At 40.9% G+C, this 19,884-nt stretch overlaps 1 protein-coding gene across 2 annotated transcripts; it reads right to left on the reverse strand.

Annotated features, from left to right (window-relative positions):
- Positions 1 to 2,472: 2,472 nt before the first annotated feature.
- peli2 (pellino E3 ubiquitin protein ligase family member 2) lies at positions 2,473 to 17,570 on the reverse strand. Of its 2 annotated transcripts, none has more exons than XM_061062505.1 (6): positions 17,254 to 17,570; positions 11,874 to 11,994; positions 9,765 to 9,866; positions 8,697 to 8,894; positions 8,324 to 8,512; positions 2,473 to 8,181 (listed from the first exon to the last, which is right to left on the reverse strand). In XM_061062505.1, the coding sequence occupies exons 1-6, from the start codon at positions 17,328 to 17,330 to the stop codon at positions 7,603 to 7,605; spliced, it is 1,266 nt and encodes a 421-aa protein (XP_060918488.1). In that variant the 5' UTR covers positions 17,331 to 17,570; the 3' UTR covers positions 2,473 to 7,602. The 2 variants fall into 2 exon arrangements, with proteins under 2 accessions (XP_060918488.1, XP_060918487.1); XM_061062504.1 differs by having other exon boundaries at positions 11,865 to 11,994; positions 17,254 to 17,569.
- Positions 17,571 to 19,884: the final 2,314 nt, after the last annotated feature.

Raw genomic sequence — 19,884 nt, forward strand, 5'->3', positions numbered from 1 at the left:
ATTAAATGTATTATCTTTACAGATTCTACTTGTTTATGTGATTTTCTTTCAATGCATATGTGTGTGTGTGGGTGTGTGTGTGTTGGGTGCTAGAGTGCATATTCACACACTCAATTGTATGCCAATGTGTGTGATTAGAGACATCTAATGTTCCAGCTCTGGGGATTTTGTAGCACGAGATAAGAAAGGGCATTAATGGTGAATTGTGACGGTCCAACAGAGCAAAACATTTTTTTTGAACTGTGCACATGTTTCCTCTGCTTAACCTTTTTTATTAAACACCATCTACATACTGTCTCATATGAGGCCCATGTGATTGTTTCTGATTTAACCTCAGTGTCTTTACACAAACACACACAGAGAAGTGTCATGCATGAGCAAGTGGCTTTTAAGACCACTGAGTGAAATTCAATCTGTATGATTTTGTATTTTCCTCATTCACCATATCTGTTTTAATCTTACCTTAAGCATCCTTGAAATGAGGTGTAATCCAGTTAAGCCCCTTTTCAATCTGCTGCACAGACATATTACACCCATTCATGGTCCCATAAACATTCTCACAAAACAGCAGCTCACTGAGAGGGTCCACCAACTAAAAAATCAACTACTACTTGCAATATTAGAGAAGTTCAGATACAGTTTCTTCCTTCCAGATACTGATTCCAGTACACTTTGAAATAGTAGCCAACACAGAGTAGCCTTCTGATTCTAAAGCCAAAAAGAAAACATACCTATTATTGTTTTTCATTTGTTCACATTATGTATTACCTGCAACATTGACAGTTGTTGTACGGCCTGGCTAAGCACACTGAAGGGATCCTTGCCTTAAAACAAGCTAAGCACCAGGAAAGAGCTATGCTAACATTAGCCCCCAGCTTGGATATAGCCCCTGCTGATGTCATGTGTGCGTTATCTTTTCAACACCAGGTGTACTTGACTTAAATTTAAAATAAATACAGCCTTGAAATGATTGGAAACAGTTATAGCAGACATTTTCCAACTTTTCAAACACTACGGCTTGCAAGCATGAAACGTTTATTTTTTGCAGCTCAGTTGCTAAATGATATTCATAATAAATCAAATTCCAGTTTATGTTTCTGCTTTAGAGTAAAAGCAACAATTAGGCTTATTTTTAGAGTAGGAGCTAAAAATTACGTTGCTGGAATGGTGCATTCACTTGTTCACAAGCCTATGCCTGTTAGTGTATTTGAGGCGGTAACAGAGGCAATTCTGATTCTGGTATTTAATTACTCTAAACACATCACACACTTAGGCCAAATATAATGTTGTACATGTTAAAGGTTATCATTTAACCTCATTTGCATAATGACCATTTGGTCTTTTTAGCGTAATGGTAAATGTATGGTAGATAATAAAGTAAGTTGGTTATCATCGACATATTCATAGCAAAACTAGATAGCCTTTAATCCCTATCTTGCAATAGAAAGGGATTAGATGGTATCCTAACATGTTGTGGTTTTGTAGTCATAATTTAAAATAAAAATCCTGCACATGATGTTTTGTTGTATGTTTGTTTCATTATTCCAAACCTGAGATATAAAGTCAACAAAACGAGTCCATTTTCCATAAAGTGTTGTGAGGCCTTGAACCATGCAGTGGACAAGTCTTCAGAGCGATTAATGCTCCTCTGTGATCCTGTTCTCATTACAGGAAGCAGGGGACTCAAACACACATAATAACAGGGCCGACCGCTGTTCCTTTGTAACATGTGGCTACCTAAATGATCCTAAATAAGATAGATGACAAGGATAAAGAAAGTCATAATCGGCATTTTGCACAATGGAACATAATAGTCTGAGGAGAACAAGGGGACAACATACAGAGCTGCTGTTTGCATGGCCTGCAGCAGCACACCTCGTCGAGAGCAATTAAAATGAGAGGATTCAATTTTGTCAAACACCAGGAACCTGAGATAAATCTGGTATCTCATTTTCCAGTGGAGGACACTCCCCTTATGCCGCTGCTATCACGTTTGTTATGGTATTTTTAAGGAAACAGCTGGCTACTGACAGAGTTAGTTAAACAAGCCCCGTCCATGAGTGACTTTAATCCTAATCATTTTAGTGTGACACCCAGGGGTGAGAGAGGGGGGGGGGGGGGGGGGGTGTTGAAAGATGGTCTCACTGTGTTGTTGGAGAAAAATTGAGACAGAGCAGTAAGGAGGGAGGCGTTAGGGGCAAGACAGCACTTCTCTGCATGGTTTCCATGTGGGAGAAATCCACTTACTTGAACTGATAAAGATTTAATTAACACAAGACTCTGCAATTACTCCATAATTAAAGTCATTTGTCCCCCCGTTTGGATGAGTAGGCAAGGCGCAACATGGGCCTCAGTATGAGGAAAAGAGGGCATCAGAGGCTCAAAGAGGTGCACTCATAATGTTTGCGTTTAATGCTTGATTTTTCAAACCTACTTTTCCTTCATAGGTTCCAATAAAATATTTGTATCGGCTTCTCTTTAGCGTATTTTTATTTGCCTTTCATTCAAGAACACATTTGTTATTCATGGGAAAGTAATAAGCTGAGTAGGTAGAGTGCAAAGTATCATCAAGATACATGAAACACATGAAACAGCAAATAGGCCTGATGATCTCATCATAATCCTCCTCAAACTGCATTAGATATATCTACAACTGAATAACATTACCATTATATCGCTAATGGAAAGCTAAAGCAAAGAAAATACAAAACAGGTCATGTGTTTGATGAGATCTTTTTAGCCAAAATGAAGACAGAGTGAGCGTCTTGTGTGAGATGTTGGACCTTGGGACAAAGGAAGGTTAAAAAAAATAATTAAAATAAATGTTCATCTCTGCCAAATAACCTCACAGGACAGAAATAGTAAGGCATCAAAACGGCAATGGTACTCCAAGTTCTCTTAAGATTTATTAAAAATAAAAAACCATGTCTGCCAGGTGTACTGTAAGACATACTGTATGTGTCCCATGTTTGCATCTGAGGGATGTAGGTGTTGTTACTTAATTAACACAAGGGGAATAGTACTTTGCATATCATTCACTCAGTATACTGGGTTAATAAGGTCTTTGGTACATCCTCTAACTTGTGAGTTATTGTGTCCTGCTGATCGCTTGGCGCACAGCCTGCAGCCACCTGTGGCATTTTATATGTGAGGTCTCTTTGTGGAGAAACGTCACAGACGAAGAACTTTAAAACTTACTAGGAAACATTCTGCTCTGTTTCAGTAGGTTTCTGTCATTTCTAGCTGTAGTCAGATGAAACACTCTTGTGTCAAATGTGCTAACAAAAAATGCTTGATATCTCTTTAAGATTATGCAGTTCAAATGTTAGTTTTCAAGGTTAAAAAGAACCTAAAGAGTGGACTGAATTTGATGAGCTGTGATGGAGGATATATAAGCAGTATCAAACTGGAGAAAGCAACAATATTGAAACCATTGCTTTGTAAATAAAGATATGCATTGAGCTGTTTTCTCTTCCTCTTTTGTGGTTTTATGAAAGACACACTTTCCCTTAAAGGTCATTCTACTAGTTCACACAAGTTTACTCTTCTGATGGAGATCATCCCAGCTTCTATATTGTATTGTGAGGCTCTGGGTGGAGGTTATTTCAAAATAAAAGTGATGATTGTCATCATCCAAGACAATCTAATGAAAGGAAATGAAGGATCTGGTGCTTGTGAGATGTAACCAGTCTAGAGGAAAAATAAGGATATCTCAGAATCTGTCTTTTCTGGGTTCCTCCAACTTTAGAGAGATGCAATATTACATTGCATTTAAGTATCTCATCATCATTGTTTTATTTGCTGTAATCATAGACATACCTTCTCTCTCAACACTGTTAGACTTGTTAGACTAATAATGTGTCTTCTGCACCATTTTTCAAATCCATTCTGATGAAATGAATAACATGTGAAGTTTTAGTTAATGTATAAAGTGTATTAGCTTTCCATAGAGGAACATTTTGTACATTATATACAACTGGAAATGACGTTCCTGTAATATGAGGCACATGGCTGTGAGAAGTGGTAGAAGTTAATTATGTTTCAAAAAGGTTATGCTAGAATACCAAGGTTTGTGTCAATCTTTTAACAGAGTCCTGCGTCAATATAACACATGAACCTCACTTCCTCATCCAGGAAGCTGGCTCAAGAAAAAAAATATTGTATCATTCCACTTCTATTTGCATAACCCTGCCCTGCTTAAGGCAGGGGAGCCACTGAGTGATCTTAAAATTAGCATGCTGTCACCTTCAGTGTCTCTTCTGTCATTCAGAAAAACAGGCAAGTGTGCAGACATATGAACCCAGCGCACATCTACAGCAGAAATGTTAATTAGGAAGCAAGGCATCCCACGGCTCCATTCCTCTCAAAACGCCTAACTGACATGTTATGTATTTAAATCCCTTTCATGTGCCCTTATTATAGAAGAGAAGAAGTCACATGAGAGTGATGGAAAATGTCATCATCATCAGTATTGTACAATATTTTTGCACGCACACAAAAATAAAAGCTAAAAACTGCTCACAACTGTGATTATTTGTCAGCCCTGTTTGATGCCGGGATTTAAATCTAAAATAAATCTAAAAAAATTAATAATTAATTTGTAGAAATGTAACGTAAACAAATGTGGATGTTAAAGATTAATCAATGAATGTACAACCTTAAAAATATAGGAAATGTACATTCCCTTTGGCAGTGTAATTACAAAAATAGAGGATTTCCAGGCATCAATAGGCATGTTAATTTATGCAATTTAATTTGTCTTGTATCAAATACATATGTGATGTATTAACACTGAGCCTTTTTTTTTATAAGAAACATCAAACTTATATATCATTGCTTTGGTTCTGACTATTGATGCTGCAGGCTCAGTGGTTTAAGGCCTTCATGCCAACATATCTATTGTCAGGGAAACAGTTCCCTCTTGTGGCTTCAGAGGGAACTACACCGAGTATAGCGGCTCATGCTATTACATTTTCTATGGTAAATATTAGGATGTAACTGATAAGACACAACATGAAATGCATGTAAAATAAGACTTCAAGAAAAATGTGTTCCTTATCTTGTGAAATAGTGTGTTTGATAGAGCTATCAAAACAAAGAGCAAGTTTGGCGATCAAGCAGACTGAGGAATGATGAAACACACATGTAACTTAACATGACTGCTGAGTGGTGTGTACACAGCTGAAACATCTTGAGTTCAAAAGGAAGAGCCTCACAAAAAGGACAAAATCTTAAACTTTTCATGGCTGTCACATTTTACGAAGGCCTAAAATCAGAGAGACAACCTACTCAGTTGTTTATTTTTAAAAAATATTTTTATTCTTTGCAAAGGAGACATTGGGAGCATCAGTGCATTCTATGGCTTGTGTACAGAGTGCCTGTAAGAGACAAAAATCATAGAACAAGCCCTTGGGTGAACTGAGGGCCCCACCCATGTTTACCGAGGAGGAATGTTTGAGGCAGCTACTCCGCAGCTGTTACAGAACATGGTCTAAAGCAAACGGGCACAGTGTTGGAGCTCATAGTGTTTAGGAGGAATGCTACTGTACATTATGTGGCTTAGTACTTGACCCTGCTTGGCAGTTACATAAAACTTGAAGAAAACAAGCCATTCAGAAATGCACTGTGTTTGGAGTGAAGCATAATGCTGCTGACGCCTGTAAGAATGCTAGGTATGTTTCTCTTAGGAAGGAACTGAATCAGAAAAATGCTCCGACAGTCGAGGAGCCTTAAATCAAGGTGATCTTTCCCCTCAAATGTAATAATATTAATGCAACCCTGAAGAAAATTTGAACATCTTAAAAACAATAGCCTCAACATCCCATAATTTAATGCTCAATATATTTCAAAAGCTAGTGGCAGGATTAATGCCTTCAACTACCCCTTACATATGGGCACAGCCTGCTAAGCTAACATCACAGAAGAATGCACAGATTCGTCCCAGATTCTTTAGTTTCAGTTCATCTGCTGCTTTGTTTTGGACAACTTGACTCATCCACACACAATAGAATTTACTAAATTTGGCATGGCGTGCAAAAATGTCATTATTCCCATGCTGCAATCAGCCTCGTCCGTAATCCAGAGCTGTCACCATTCCACCGTAGCAGCAGTTTGGGTTTAGGATTGTTTACAGAAACACTTTGGATCGGAAAAAGTGGACCTTACATCTCTTGTGTGGAGAGAAAACTGCTCCCTCCTTATATTTGGTATAATCTCTGGATGCTTGTGAGACTGTGCCCAGGTCCGACAGCAGAGAAATCATTGGATCAGACCCAGCGTGGGATAAAGCTAACAGCAGTGCAGATTTAAAACAGTACATGTGTGTGGGGAAGGGACACAGCTAGCCTCTGAACTAGCACGCAGGTGCAGTTGACTCATAACACAGTTTCCAAAGTGTTCTTTAACAGCACAGCCATTTAGAAAGAAAGTTGTATAACTGAAGCACCACCAGTAAGGAGAGCCAATGTGTATCAGCACATTCACTGTCAAACCCTACAAGGTCGCTTTGATTTCTGTGTTCTCCCTGGTAGCTGTTTCTTTTTGGTGGGTGGCGTGATCATAAAAAGGTGTTTAGGGTGAAATGATGCAGGGCAATTTTAACAAAGCCTGAGGGCACCAACAAAATCCACCCCACACACATACACACACACAATCATACAATAATGCACACACTCCTAAACATCCTTACATATTGTGTTTTCAGGAGAAAAATATATTAACATTTGCATTACAAAACAGTACAAGGGCCTCACTGTAGTAAAATATGTCTTCTGTTGGGTAAAAAATGTGAAGAATCTGTGTGGGATGTCTTAAGGATGCAAAACTATCTCTCCCTTTGCCTTTCGACAAAATATCTTGACTCATTTAAGGAAATACTCCCACAGTTTAATGGGATTTGAGGCACTGGATAATATCTCTTTGTATCTCTATACACATCTCTAGAAGTCTTTGACCCTCCTCAGAGTTTGTTCAAAAAATTGAAGCCAAAACCAGAGAGCTGCACAAACCAGGAGTTATCAGGGTTTCACAGTGGGAGGGTGAAGGGGGAACACTTTGACCCCGAGTTTCTCCTGTCCTTTCTCCCAGCCAACAGTCCAGCTGTCTGGCTCTGCAAAGACTCAGGCCAACCAGTATTTGAACAACAAACCCTCCGTCCCCTTTTCATTCCGAACAGAACCAACAAAACCGGCTCAATGTTTTCTGTTTCCGTCTGATTCAGGGGAACAAACAATGAATTCCTTTTCTGCAGAGTTGTGATGCAAACCAAGCAGCCATTGTAGTTCAAAACATCCCAGCGCTGCAGCCTTGTTAAAAGCAGTAGGGTGGCAAAACAGAATAAAATAGTATTTCATTCCAGAGGAGCCAGGTTTCTTTGGTCCTGTGTGTCCAACATCTCTGTAACCCACAGAGGCCATCAAACAGCCACAATTGGCCCTGAACAACCTGTAATGTCTCCCTGTTGTGCAGAATCCACAGTATATGAACAGAACTTACTCCTGTCCACAGCTGACTCACATGAACAAAATAAATCACAAAATAATCCAAACAGTTTCACAGCGTGTTGGCATTCCTGTCTGATCTGCTGGAGCGAGATCCTTCAGCTCAGTCCACCGGGCCTTGGAAGATCAACTTGGAACAGCCCTGAGTCAGACTGAGCTGCGTGGCACAGAAAGGGCAGGCAGCGTGGAAGGCGTGGGTGCCGTGGGGCAGGGGGATCTCCGCCCAGTACTTGACCGACTTTTCCGAACACACGTGTCCACATGGCACAAAGGCGTGTGTGGGTGCTCCGGTGTCCACGTAAAAGGCCGCCTCACAACCCAGCCACAGCGGCACATATGGCCCGACCACCCGACACATGGGACACTCTCGCTGGGCGTTGGCCTCCTGCTCTGAGCGGTGGCCCCAGTTGTGGTAGCCGTGCACATGACCGCAGGCCAGGTAGACCCAAGGCTGCTTGTCTTCCAGAGAGGAAAGGGCACGGCTGCGTTGCATGCTGGGGAAGGCGAGGGTGTTGAGACCTACAGGGCACTGAGGCCGTGCTGCGTTTATCTCCTGTCTGAGAGCCTCCAGATGCTTTTGGGTGGGAGTGTGGAAGAGGCCTTCAGCAGTGCGCCACAGCAAAGTGGCTCCGCATAGATCCACCAGTGAGCCATCCAGCAGTATGTTATTCTCATTCTCAACCTGCAAATGAAGCAGACGCACATTTAGCTTCTTTGCTAATGCAATTGATGTAACAATATTACCCGTGTGTCCATATTTAGAAAACAAGCAAAAACTAGTATCCCTCTGACACATTTGCTATTGTTTGTATGAAGCTACTGACCAGTTTTCCGGGGCACTGTGCTGAGCGCGTCTCTCTCAGTGTGTAAACATCCCCACATACAGAGATCTCTCTCCAGACACCAGGCTTTGACTCTTCCGTGAAGCCACCTCTAGGATGCATTACCAGCACACCATTAGTTGTAAGTCCGTCCATGTGACCATCAGGGTTCTTCCATTTAGCTGCTTTTTCCTGTAGGCGAAACAGTATGTGGATGATGATGCAAAGTGAATTTTTAAACAACACTGGTCATACAAGAATTTGTATTTGTCTATCCAACTTATAGATGTTAAGACATAAGCTGGATATCCTGTGTGAGATAGCAGGTTAACCAAAGATAGTGTTTGTCTACCATGGTCCGTTAAATAGTAATTACCCCAAGGAAGATGTTTTTGGAAGAGTCGAAACCAGCTGCGTAGATGCGAGCAGTGAAGGGCGGGGTACGCTCACAGACGACTCTGCAGGCGAAACGGGAGATGGTACTCTGTGTGATGGGAGTCTCCTCTCCGTCCTGGCCTCCTGCTATAGTGTCCGTCACCACAAAGTCTATGGGACTCTCAGTGGACCGCCCAATCTACAAAACAAATCAGTTATTAATCAATTTCCTGCTACATTATTTTACAATTTCTTGGAATGTATTGACAACCCTCTGGCACTTTAGAAATCCCTGCAGATATTTAAACCTTTGAGTGTTTTGTTTCCCAGCCAGTTTGGCCTGTTTCAAGTTTGGGGCAGTTTGACATTTAGCAGTGTGTGTCTATGTGTGTTTGTCTGCATTTGTGTGTGGTAACAATGCTGAGGCACAACACATTTTCCTGCAAAAAGTCTAAAAAAATAAAAAATAAAAAAATAAAACTTCTGATTTATTATTAAGCAGTCCATAGAGATCATGCTAAAAATGTCCAAGCTGCTCTCAAGCTGAACAAACAGAGGTAAAAATAAGCATTTCCCTTTTTCAGTTCCTCTTTATTTTGGCTCAGATTGTCCAAAAGTCCTGTTTTTTGGATGGTTTCCATTTCTCTGTATGTTTGTGCAGTTGTTCTGTTCTCAGACAAACAGACACAATATTGTGTTAAATGTGTGATTCTAAATTTCCTATGGTCATAATCTACCAATAATATTTATGTAAAAGACAGAACAGTAAACAGACCACAACTCTTTGATGGAGTGTAAGAAGTTATATTTCAAGGAAAACACCAAACACTTGCTTCCTTCAGCTTATTAAAATGTTTTGATATTCTTCTTCGAAGCACCAGAAGAATGTACATATTATCTCAAGCAAAAATAATTGCACTCCAGTTGTTTAAATGGATGAATAATAAAAGTAGTTTGTTAGGAAATAGTTCTAGCCCTAATCATAAGAAAGGAATACAACAGCTGGCTTAAAACCATTAAACATAGATTCCTAAAAAAAAATTAAACTGAAAGCTTTTTTGTTTTTTACCTGAAACATGTCTGTGTCTTTATCATGGCAGTACTCCACCACTACTGTCTGGTTCCGGGACAGTGTGTAGGATATACTGTGTTGGCCCTTACAGTTCACAGCCTGAAATATACACATAAACAAGCCATTAACACACACTTCACGTTGTGATAGCATTTTGAACAGAACTAATGCATAGCTGTGGAAGGATACAAACAAACAACACAAAAAAATTTCTGTAATTTTTTAATTACATAGATACTTTTTCACAGCAGAAATTTAAGTAAGAATATTTCTTCTACACTACCTTAAAAGATCTGTGGCAGGAATAAGTGGTAGAGGAGCAGCATTTTAATTCACAGTCCCATGACAAGTGACCATAAATTGCCCGCTGGCCGCAGTTAACACGAGCTCGCCCACCAGCTGAACTGCCTCAGTCAGTGCAGTGAGAGACGATGGGTTAAAGCCAGTCAGACCCAGCTCCCATCAACATTTTACCACATGCCACTATCATCCGGCTCTAATCTGCGAATTCCATTTCCCAAACATGCCCCCCACTCCTCTCCCTTTGTCACGTGCGAGAGGGGGAGAGAAAGTGGGTCATCAGCACTGCCACACTCTGCTGTAACCTCAGACAGACGGGGACAAATGTCATCATCACATGCAGTCTTGTCTCGACTGCGCCGCTACAAACAAATGGCGCTCCACCTGTTCAACCGCTATAGAACTTCATACACGCTCAAAAACATGAACATGTTTTATTATAAGCAGAACCACACACACCCAAAATGCCACAAACCCCTCCCTTCACTTGCAGGAAATAAAAATAAATCCATCTGACCCCCCCCCCCCCCCTTTGTACGGAAGGTCAGTGTTAACCATAACACATGAACACATGCAATGATTGAGATCAAGCAAGGACATGAGAAAGCAGACGCATGATTTCAATAGAAGGTAAGCAGTGGCATCATGGGAGCTTTACATTATCTGTCATGAACACCAGAGTGTGCACAGACACGTGAGCCTCCCCGCTCAGCATCTGAGCCACAGAGCAGTCTCAGTTCATCTGTACGACACTGTTACACTGTGAGGGAGATGGAGCAGGCTGAAAAGAAAAATACTAGAGAAAAAGGCGTAAGTGGCTGGGCTCACTTTACTGCTTACTAAAAAAGATGGCTCCCTTTAAATTAAGATCACTACACTGCTCGTCTCTAAGGAATGGCTATTTTTGACCTTGTTTACGGCTGGGAGTAAGGGTCAGGCAACTGGAACAACGTCTTCCTCAGTTTACCCTCCTAATCCAAAGCCTGGTTATTGGATGGCAGAGAGGAGAAAGGGGAAGAAGACAACAAAAGTTCCCATTTCTGAAACAGCCTCTGACTCATTTTTAAAATGGCATACTGTGCCCAGCTGAGCTGTGCAGTAAAAAAGCCATGTCTAATGCTTCTGATCAAACTATTTGAGAAACAGCCTGTAGTTTAATTCAACAGAAACATTTTGCCATAGTTCACAGACCCATGCTGCACAAAATTAAACTCAAATGTAAGCTACAAAGATGCAAAATCTCTGCAAAGGAAAAGCCTCTTTTGCGGAAGAGCCTCCAAGCAGATATCAGGAATCAAGTTCCATAAGGTGAGAGTAACTTGAACCAGAGGGCCTTCTGGCCAATTGAACTAAACTCTTGACAAAAGTCAGAAATATTGGCCTCAAAGAGGTGCAGCAGTAAGCAGTAAGTCCTTTAGCTTGTTTAGCAGTTTTGCTTAGGAACCAAAGGCAGGAATGCAGGAAGGCAGACATGTTACACTCGAAAGGGCACTTTCTGGCAGGCACTCCTGTGCAAAGAAAAGCTATGAGGCCGGCTACAGTAACTGTACTGGAAAGTCAACATTTGGGCCTGCCAAAAGCAATGTAAAGGAGTTAACTGCACACTCCATAAGCTACTGAAAGCACTGGGGGAAATAACATTCTTCTAGTCTGAGAAAGATTTTCCTTTCAATAATTTCAAGTTGAGTTCATTCAAAAATGCTAAAGATTATTGACATTATTATTCACCGAGCTCTGCCCTATTTATTCACTAACGTTTATATGTATTGTATATTTTTTACATTTAATATACATTACCTTGCTTGCCTGTGGTGTGTTGAGGATATGCACAGTGCTTGGTTTGACGCCATTGGCTTTGGTCCTCCTGTATAGCGCAAACCTGCTTTTCCTTCTACCCCTATCTCCGTTGGGCAGAGAGCCATTGTACCTGTCAAAGAGAGAAAAAACATTTTAACGAAAAGGCAAACTTGTTTTGTAGCTGCAGTCAGATGTGTCGGATGAGATTAAAAGGACATTATTTCTATCACATAACAAGTACATTCGTTTTTGTAAAGGAGCTTTGTCTACATTACATTGCTAGCAATCTAATGCACAACATAAGCAATGTTAGTGTTGCCTTGTGATTTCAGTGAACAAAGTCTGTGTAAACTGCAGCTGTTCTTTTGCTCAGTGTCCTAGGCAAGAGCAGATTTTAAGATGCACGTCAGGTTTGGCTCACATGACTCGAGCACATTCTCCTCTCATGGCTGATTTTTGTACATCGATACACAAAGTTCTAAGATAAAATATTTAAAGCCTAGCAAAAGCAGAGGCGCGTTCACACTCTCAGGGGATTGAGATAACAGTCTGTGAGGGACGTGGTCTGTGCAGCTCCTTGTGAATGAAGAAACCCCTTCCGGTAGGACTGGTCCGCTCCCTGTCCACCAGCTGGTTCCTACAGCTGGGACACCCCATGCTCTACTCCCATCCAACACATAGACCTTCTGTCACCCACTTCCATGTAACCGCGGTGTGCTGAGCAGACACTTAGCACAGCGGAAATAACTCCATCAGCAGCTTCACGACTTTGCATAACACTGCACATCACGAGCAACCACAAACCACTGCAAAATCTCACAATTCTTCTCTTAGGTGCAGCACAAATTAAACAGTAGCAACAAGAAGCTCTTTCTGCTCCTCTCTACCACCATCCAAAGCTATTCCACCTGTCCCATGTCTCCACACGGTCGGCCAGGCATGAAAACACATGGTCCCAGTCAGCACAGTGGACAAAGCTGGCCTGTAGGACAAGCCACCCATAGAGAGCTAGAGAGGCGCGAGAGGATATATTGGACAAAACTACAACTAATCCACTGACAGCAGGAGGAAATATTTTACAAATAATTGTGGATATACTGTATATTTGTTTTAAGGTATTGATGGGATTAAATTAGAAAAAAACCTCACTATTTTAAGATAATAAAAGAGTGAGATGACTATCCTCAAATTTAATCTGTCCTGGAAACTCTCTCCCCCCCCCCCCCAAAAAAAAAGAGAAGCTAGGCCCATATTCTGTTCAGATTTCTAAATATGAGATGATATGCAGCTTAGTACCATGCCAACATGCAGTCTAGATGCAAAATATAACCCTCACAGTTTCAAAATAATGCCACACATGTCTCATAGGGCTGCTCGATTATGGCAAAAATCATCATCACCATTATTTTTAAGAGATAATAATTATTAAACATAATTACTCATCGACCTTACAAACTCTCCATCACATGCATTTATCAAACTTAAACAGTCTGAACACTTTGAAAAACAAGCAATAAATGAAAATAAATAAGTGAAAAAATACAAACAGATAAAACTAATAAATACATGTACAATGTTTTTGAGCTTGAGGTAATGTACTCTCTAACACTTTACCACACATGACAAAAACTATAGACAAAACTAGCACAACACGGCATGCGGCACAGTTCTCGTCTAATCTTGATCATCTTGTTTTCATGATCGTGGGAGGCCAAAATCATAATTGAAACTCGATGAAGTGACCAGCACTAATGGCATATTTAGTCCGTCAATAGGTTAAGAACCAATATTTTGTGGGTCCTCTGAGCCCTGAACATCCCCTTAGTTAGGACAGGCTCTGTAAAGCCTCTCTCCAACTAATTGTGATAACTTTCCCTTTTGACCTGTGCCAGACCAACAGCACATTTACCTTAATACTTACAAGCAAGAACTAAAAGACTGTGGCAGATAACCTATTCCAGGGCTGCACTCAGCAGCCAACAGAACCTCCTACCTCTCCTGTTAACATGAAAGGCTAGTGTTCTCAGAATGCCGAGGTGATATGCTGAGTTGTTATTACCAACATTAGCATGACACAGAGGCATGGTGGCCTTAAAGGGTCACAGAGGTTACAGATGCTGCAAAGTAAAACTACAGGCTATATTCACTACACACACAGCAGCTATCAGTCCGCTGACTCAGATTCAAGCTGTCATGGCTCCAAGAATTCAACTGTCTGATATAACCTTGCACAAGACAGTACACCGGCTCTGCCTACACTCTGACACTGTTATATATATATAGATTACGTCACACTCACAACAACGACGAGGAAGGCTATCCCATTTTGAGGGCTCCAGCAGTCGCAAATCCCTCACATTTCCACCGCCAATGATGGATCCATCAAGTGTATCCTTCATATTAATCATTGCGCACCAATTCAAATGCAGCTATCAATGTTGCTAGATGACAGGGCGGGGCCTAGACACTAAAGGGTCAGGGCAGAGAAAGTCGGCATGCAAACGGGAAGTTCTAGACCATACTATCGTATTTCAGTTCAGCCTGAGTGGTCTAAACAGGAAACCAAGGTTGGATCCTTTGTAGGACGCTTCCCCTGAATTGAGACACAATTATTATCACCATACGCAAGTCAGCTCACTCAGATTCAAGCTGCCATGGTTCCAAGTATTTATCCGACTAACATAACCTTGCACAAGACATCGCACCAGCTCCACCCTGACCTTGTTGTGCAGTTGAGGAACACAAAAGGATATCTCTTCTTCTTGCATCACATCTCAAGAATCAGTGTCAGTTTGTACCAAAGATTTTCCCAAGTTGATTTGTACACTTCCTTTCCAGAGTGGTTCTTCATGGAGAAATGTACAGAGTTCAGTCAATAGGCCTAGTCTCTGTGCCACAATGGACAGAGGAAGCTGAGGAGAAGCAAAGGCTGGGTCCTGATCAATCCCTCCTTTCATTTCCAGGATCCCCAAGCATCCCTCCTCCTCCTTCCCCTTCCCCCCCTCACTGACCAGCACCAAGCCAACACACCCAGGCAGGGAGCAGAGATGGGGGGCAGCCATGCAAGTAATAAGAGCCACCACGGTCATGACAACAAACCACGGAGGGAACTGCTGCTCAAACAAGCTTTGTTCCGTGCTGTCAGCTATCTTGTCTACCATCAGTTTTATCAATGGGATGTGATGTCATGGTAGTGATTATACACCCGTCACATCTGATTCAAATATGTGTCTTTATGTCAGGAGAGAGAACAAAAGTGTCAGCTTCAAACACGCCACATGTTCAGCCCAGGGTAATAAGCAGTCAGCACTTTTTGTCCCTTATAATAAGCAGTATGGCAGTGAGTGGATGGGTGGAGGGCAAGGGACAAAACAACACTCTATATGAAATTCTCACTGCACTAACACCTCGATATGTTTCATTTCAGGCTAAAATAACTTCCATATGAGCCGCAGTACTGGCCAGACTTCAATAACTGATGACACAGCAGGTGGTTTTCATTATGGGTAGAAGCTTTTGCCCTTAATAAATATAAACATATAGAACAATAATTGGCTGCAGATTGTCTTGGAAAACACAGAGTGCTTCTTCAATAGTTCTAACATAAAAAAAATACAAACAGCAACCAGGTTTAACTGACTGACAGGATAAAACATGTTAACTGCCTAGGGTTGTTCCTTAACAGATTAAGGTGGCTATTGTTTGAAATTTTGAAACGTGAATGAAAAGAAGTATTCAGGTCTACAACAGCCTTTTCATCTTTAATAAAGGAAACCAATGCACTTGAATGTTAAAAGTTGTAATACATAACATAATTCATGAACTTTGACTTAATACAACTGTGAAAATCATTTCGATACATTTTTTATTTGATGCCGACTTTCATCACCTGAGAGTAGATCTGAAACCAACAATTCATGAACTGATGTGTTCATAGAAAGTCAGCTATTCACTTTTTACATAATGTCTGCTGCTGAATATGGTAAGGTCAATGGTGTAAGTTAATAGAGTTTTCGGCTTTCTCCGTGTTACAGTTTATTGCAAAATGAATATCCTTGGATTTTTGTATGTAGGTTTCTACAGTTGCAGTAGGCATCTGCCTCCATTACAGCCCTAATGAACTTTATTCATCATTATGGACCATGAACATTTCTTGTATTTATCAAAAATTTAGTTACTAAGTTTTTTGGTATTGAAACACTGCCAACAAAGAAGGTTCTTTGACATAAAAGTGATTGGAAGACGCTAACAGTGATCTAGGATTACTACTAAAGGTTGATGTAGCCATGTTTAAAAATGTGTACCATGTGAATATAATGTAAAAAGTTATAGTATAAAACTGTGATAAGACCTTTCCATGCAGTCTTATCTGGGGTTCCTTTTCTTTTCTAATGGTTGCATGTGACATGTCATTGTTTGAAATGTTGTAAATAAGTTGGTTTGAATCGATTAAGCAGTATTTAAATGGTGTTTTAGCATCTTTGATTAAGTACCTTGAACTTTCAAGTGTGTGATTTGATAGACTAGCCAGCAGCATCTTCTGTCATTGAAACCGATTGAAACATGTATTATATCACGATACAGGTAGAAATCGCGTTACAAAACGTTTTGATGTGTCCCCACAAGCCGGGTCACTGTGAAGGCCCCCTACCTGAACATGGAAAAAAGGGATTTAAAGAATACAAAGAAGTCGACCATGCGTGATGGGATAGGCTGGCTGTATGCAACAAATAGTTTATGCATCTTGGAAACAATAGAAAACATGGCCTTACGGTTCTGTGCGTGACTACGGAAGTAAAGTTGTGTAGCTTGAGATAGTATTGAAAATAAAAGGAACCCTAGGGACTGGGGGAGGGGACCATAACCACTTCCGAATTCCTAAAACCCCATGAATCCCACCTTAAGGTAGGAACGAGGGCTTTGGTCAGAGTAGCATTTATTTCCGCTGAGTTTTTGAGTTGTCCTGGACGTATTTATGAGGTGGACATCGGTTCCTATAAACAAATATGACTATGGTTTATTTCTCTGGTCATGATGGAATAAAACAACACCAACACCTCAGAAAAACTAAAACGTACACATTTCTGACTGCGCACGTGTCTGATTAGAGCAGTAACGTGAGCGCGTGAATCTCATCTTAGCTTGACGTTATTTTTCCAGGTAATATCAAGAGATTTGGCAGAGTAGAAGTCGTTGTCAAACACGGTCATCTAAAAGGTCCATCATCTATTTTTAACACTTAACATGAAGTACAGTCACGTCGCCAAGTTAGCTCAGTGGGAGCCTTCTTGGGGAAACTTCCTCAAGATGACTACTCGCTTTAAGTCAACGTGTAATAGCCTATAAACTAATGTATTCTTAAATTATATATAAGCAGGGCTGAACTTACCCGAGCACCACCAGTTCCCCGTATTTCACTGGGTCTTTAGACGGGGCGCAGTGCTCCTCTTGGCTCGACGAAAACATGAGGCTTCTGGCTTCACTGTGTAACGTTAGCTATACAGTAATAACAACGGCTCAAAAATAACCAGAAGCTGCCTTCAAAACACACGAAAGGCTTTAATTGCATATCATTTGTCCAGCGGTATATATATCTGTGCCCAGACCTATCCAGTTTTCTATAAATAAAGTGGTTTCAAACTTCTTTACCGTGACATAGCAAACCGTAACTTACTTGGCGGTTGAATCCGCTCTGAAGCAGATACAAAAACAGCGAGCAGCAGGGCCGGAATGTACCATTCTCTTGTTCCGCTACTTTGTGAAGGGGGTACTCAATAACATTGCTGTGTTTAAACTACAGTTTTTGCGCTAATTTTTTTTAATATACTAGTAAAGATTTATATCTATTTTTAAAAGTAAAAATGATTTTGCATTGGCTTTATTCTCAAAATAAAAATATCGTAATTAAAGCAAAACTACCTATGTTTGTCCCCTCACAAGGTCCATTGATCGCATCCTGTGTTATGTAAACAAAGAGTACAATCTGGGGATTCTTAAAGGGATAATACTTTTCCTGATGTGTTTGCAAAGTTTCCAGTGTCCACCACACCTTACAGAAATAAGGGTTTACCCTATCGTTTATAGTCTTTGGGAGTTACACAACGTAGTGTCAAAACGTCTTATTTCTTGCGAGGATATATAACTTTGACTACTTTTTGTAAAGTTGCAGAGGCCTAGGTGGGCATGGGTTTATCAGCAAAAAGGGGACTCCCATGGTGGACGTAATCATTCCGGTAAATGTTCCGACTGAGATAAGAAGCAAGGAATGAGAGGATGGTGAAATCAGATTTACTTATTTTATTGCCACCCCCTTGGCCCTCTAAACAAATGTATTTGATTTTGACCTTAATGTAGTGAACAACTGCATGTGACTGATTATATAACTTAACTACATCACGCTATATCAGCATGCATGGAAATCTTATTTCCACAATAACATTGTTTGATTTTGTTGACCTGCTCCTTATTTCCTCTTTCTTTGGTTGCAGGCCTACAGGTCTATGCTGATTTATTTCTGTAATATCCTATAAGTCCCCTGGTCCACGTGAGATTATGCGAATCCATCTAATAATGCCACCAAGGCCTAGTCATTTGCTTAATTGCTTTTTCTGAGAATGCCTCACAGACTGTCACCAAATGTCTACACTTCATGTGAGGATATCCAGAACTTCTCAACCTCAAATGTAACCCCTTTCCCTATCCCACATGTCCAGTTGTTCTCACGTCTTTCTGGTAAATGTGTCCCTTCTTCACCTTCATCTGGCAGTCTCATCAACATTTTATTGCCTCTGTCTTGTTTTTACAAGGACCACCGTAGCTGGGGGTGCCCCCTTCAGTGATCCTATTGCCTCTGCAATTATGGCCTTCTGTTTGAACTAGTGTTAAGTTTCAAACTGCAACAACACGAAAACAAAAGGTAGTGGGGGTTTCAATGGGGCCCATGAAGATTCCAGCCTCCTGCCCTTAAAAAAAAGAACTTTGCAGTACAAAAAAAACAGTGTACTGTTTTTGTATTTGTGAGCAATACAAGTCAGATTAACCAAGGCATTTGTTGTTTCTGTTCTAAGCTGCACATACTTGTCCATTAATAGTACAGTTAAGTGAACTTCAGCTTCTTCAGCATTTGTGCACAAGGATCAGGCTGCATTAGGCCTGTAACTACAGGCCTGGGGGCTGGCCTTAAAGCTGTTGGGATAATGAATGTTTACAGCTCTTTTGTGCCACTGTCTCTTTCCATTTGCTTTCATCCATTGGGCATTGTCTGTGTAAAAGAGCACTACAGTCTTTTCAGTGTTTCTCTGACTCACCCTCCTGCATGCACACACACACACTAGATTCGGGGGGTGGTGGGGATCAAAGGCTCCGTGGCACATACCACACTGATGGAGAGCAGATGCAGGGAGTGGGTTGCTTTGCTAAAGTTGCGCTGGCGTATTGTGAGTGCAAATCTATGTTTAGGAGGAGGAGTCAAATGTTACCAGGCAAGAAGCATGCAGAGCAGAGGCCTACTGCAACAAGCTAAATTGCGCAACTGAGACTAAACACTGTGAGCAATGATGACATAGGAAAGACAAAGCCCTCATTAACTTCCTCGCAGGCTTTACACGTCAGACTTTTAAATGGAAGTCATGAGACTATCAGTAAATGTCTGAAAAAGTGTTACCTCAGGCCAGTTTCTCCCTCTAATTTCAGGCTTTTGTTGTTCATCCCACAAAAGATGACACATCAGGCAACTCTATGGGATAAATGTGACAGAACTGCAGGATATTCCTCCTTATACATCTGTCAGTTTAAAAAAATCACCATATTATAAAATGTATTGTAAGCAGCATATTACATTTACACCCGTGACGGAATATCAGAAATCACAACATATCGGTGAACTATGTACATAAGGTACGACTGCAGCCTCCAGCAGGAAGCTACAAAAGGCGTTTCCCTCTGTCATCGAGCTTCTGACGAGTATGTTGAAGATATAGTGGCGCCTGTTTCGCCGCGAGGTTTCCATGAAGGTAAAAGC

Source organism: Labrus mixtus, chromosome 18, assembly GCF_963584025.1.
Source record: "Labrus mixtus chromosome 18, fLabMix1.1, whole genome shotgun sequence".
Taxonomy (NCBI): domain Eukaryota; kingdom Metazoa; phylum Chordata; class Actinopteri; order Labriformes; family Labridae; genus Labrus; species Labrus mixtus.

Excerpts from the sequence above, each read along its gene's own strand:
- peli2 (XM_061062504.1), bottom strand. The coding sequence starts at position 17,330 with ATGTTTTCGTCGAGCCAAGAGGAGCACTGCGCCCCGTCTAAAGACCCA. Across the intron at positions 11,995-17,253 it reads GGGGAACTGGTGGTGCTCGG|GTACAATGGCTCTCTGCCCA; the intron begins GTAAGTTCAGCC and ends TCTCTTTGACAG. Across the intron at positions 9,867-11,864 it reads ACACACCACAGGCAAGCAAG|GCTGTGAACTGTAAGGGCCA; the intron begins GTAATGTATATT and ends TGTATATTTCAG.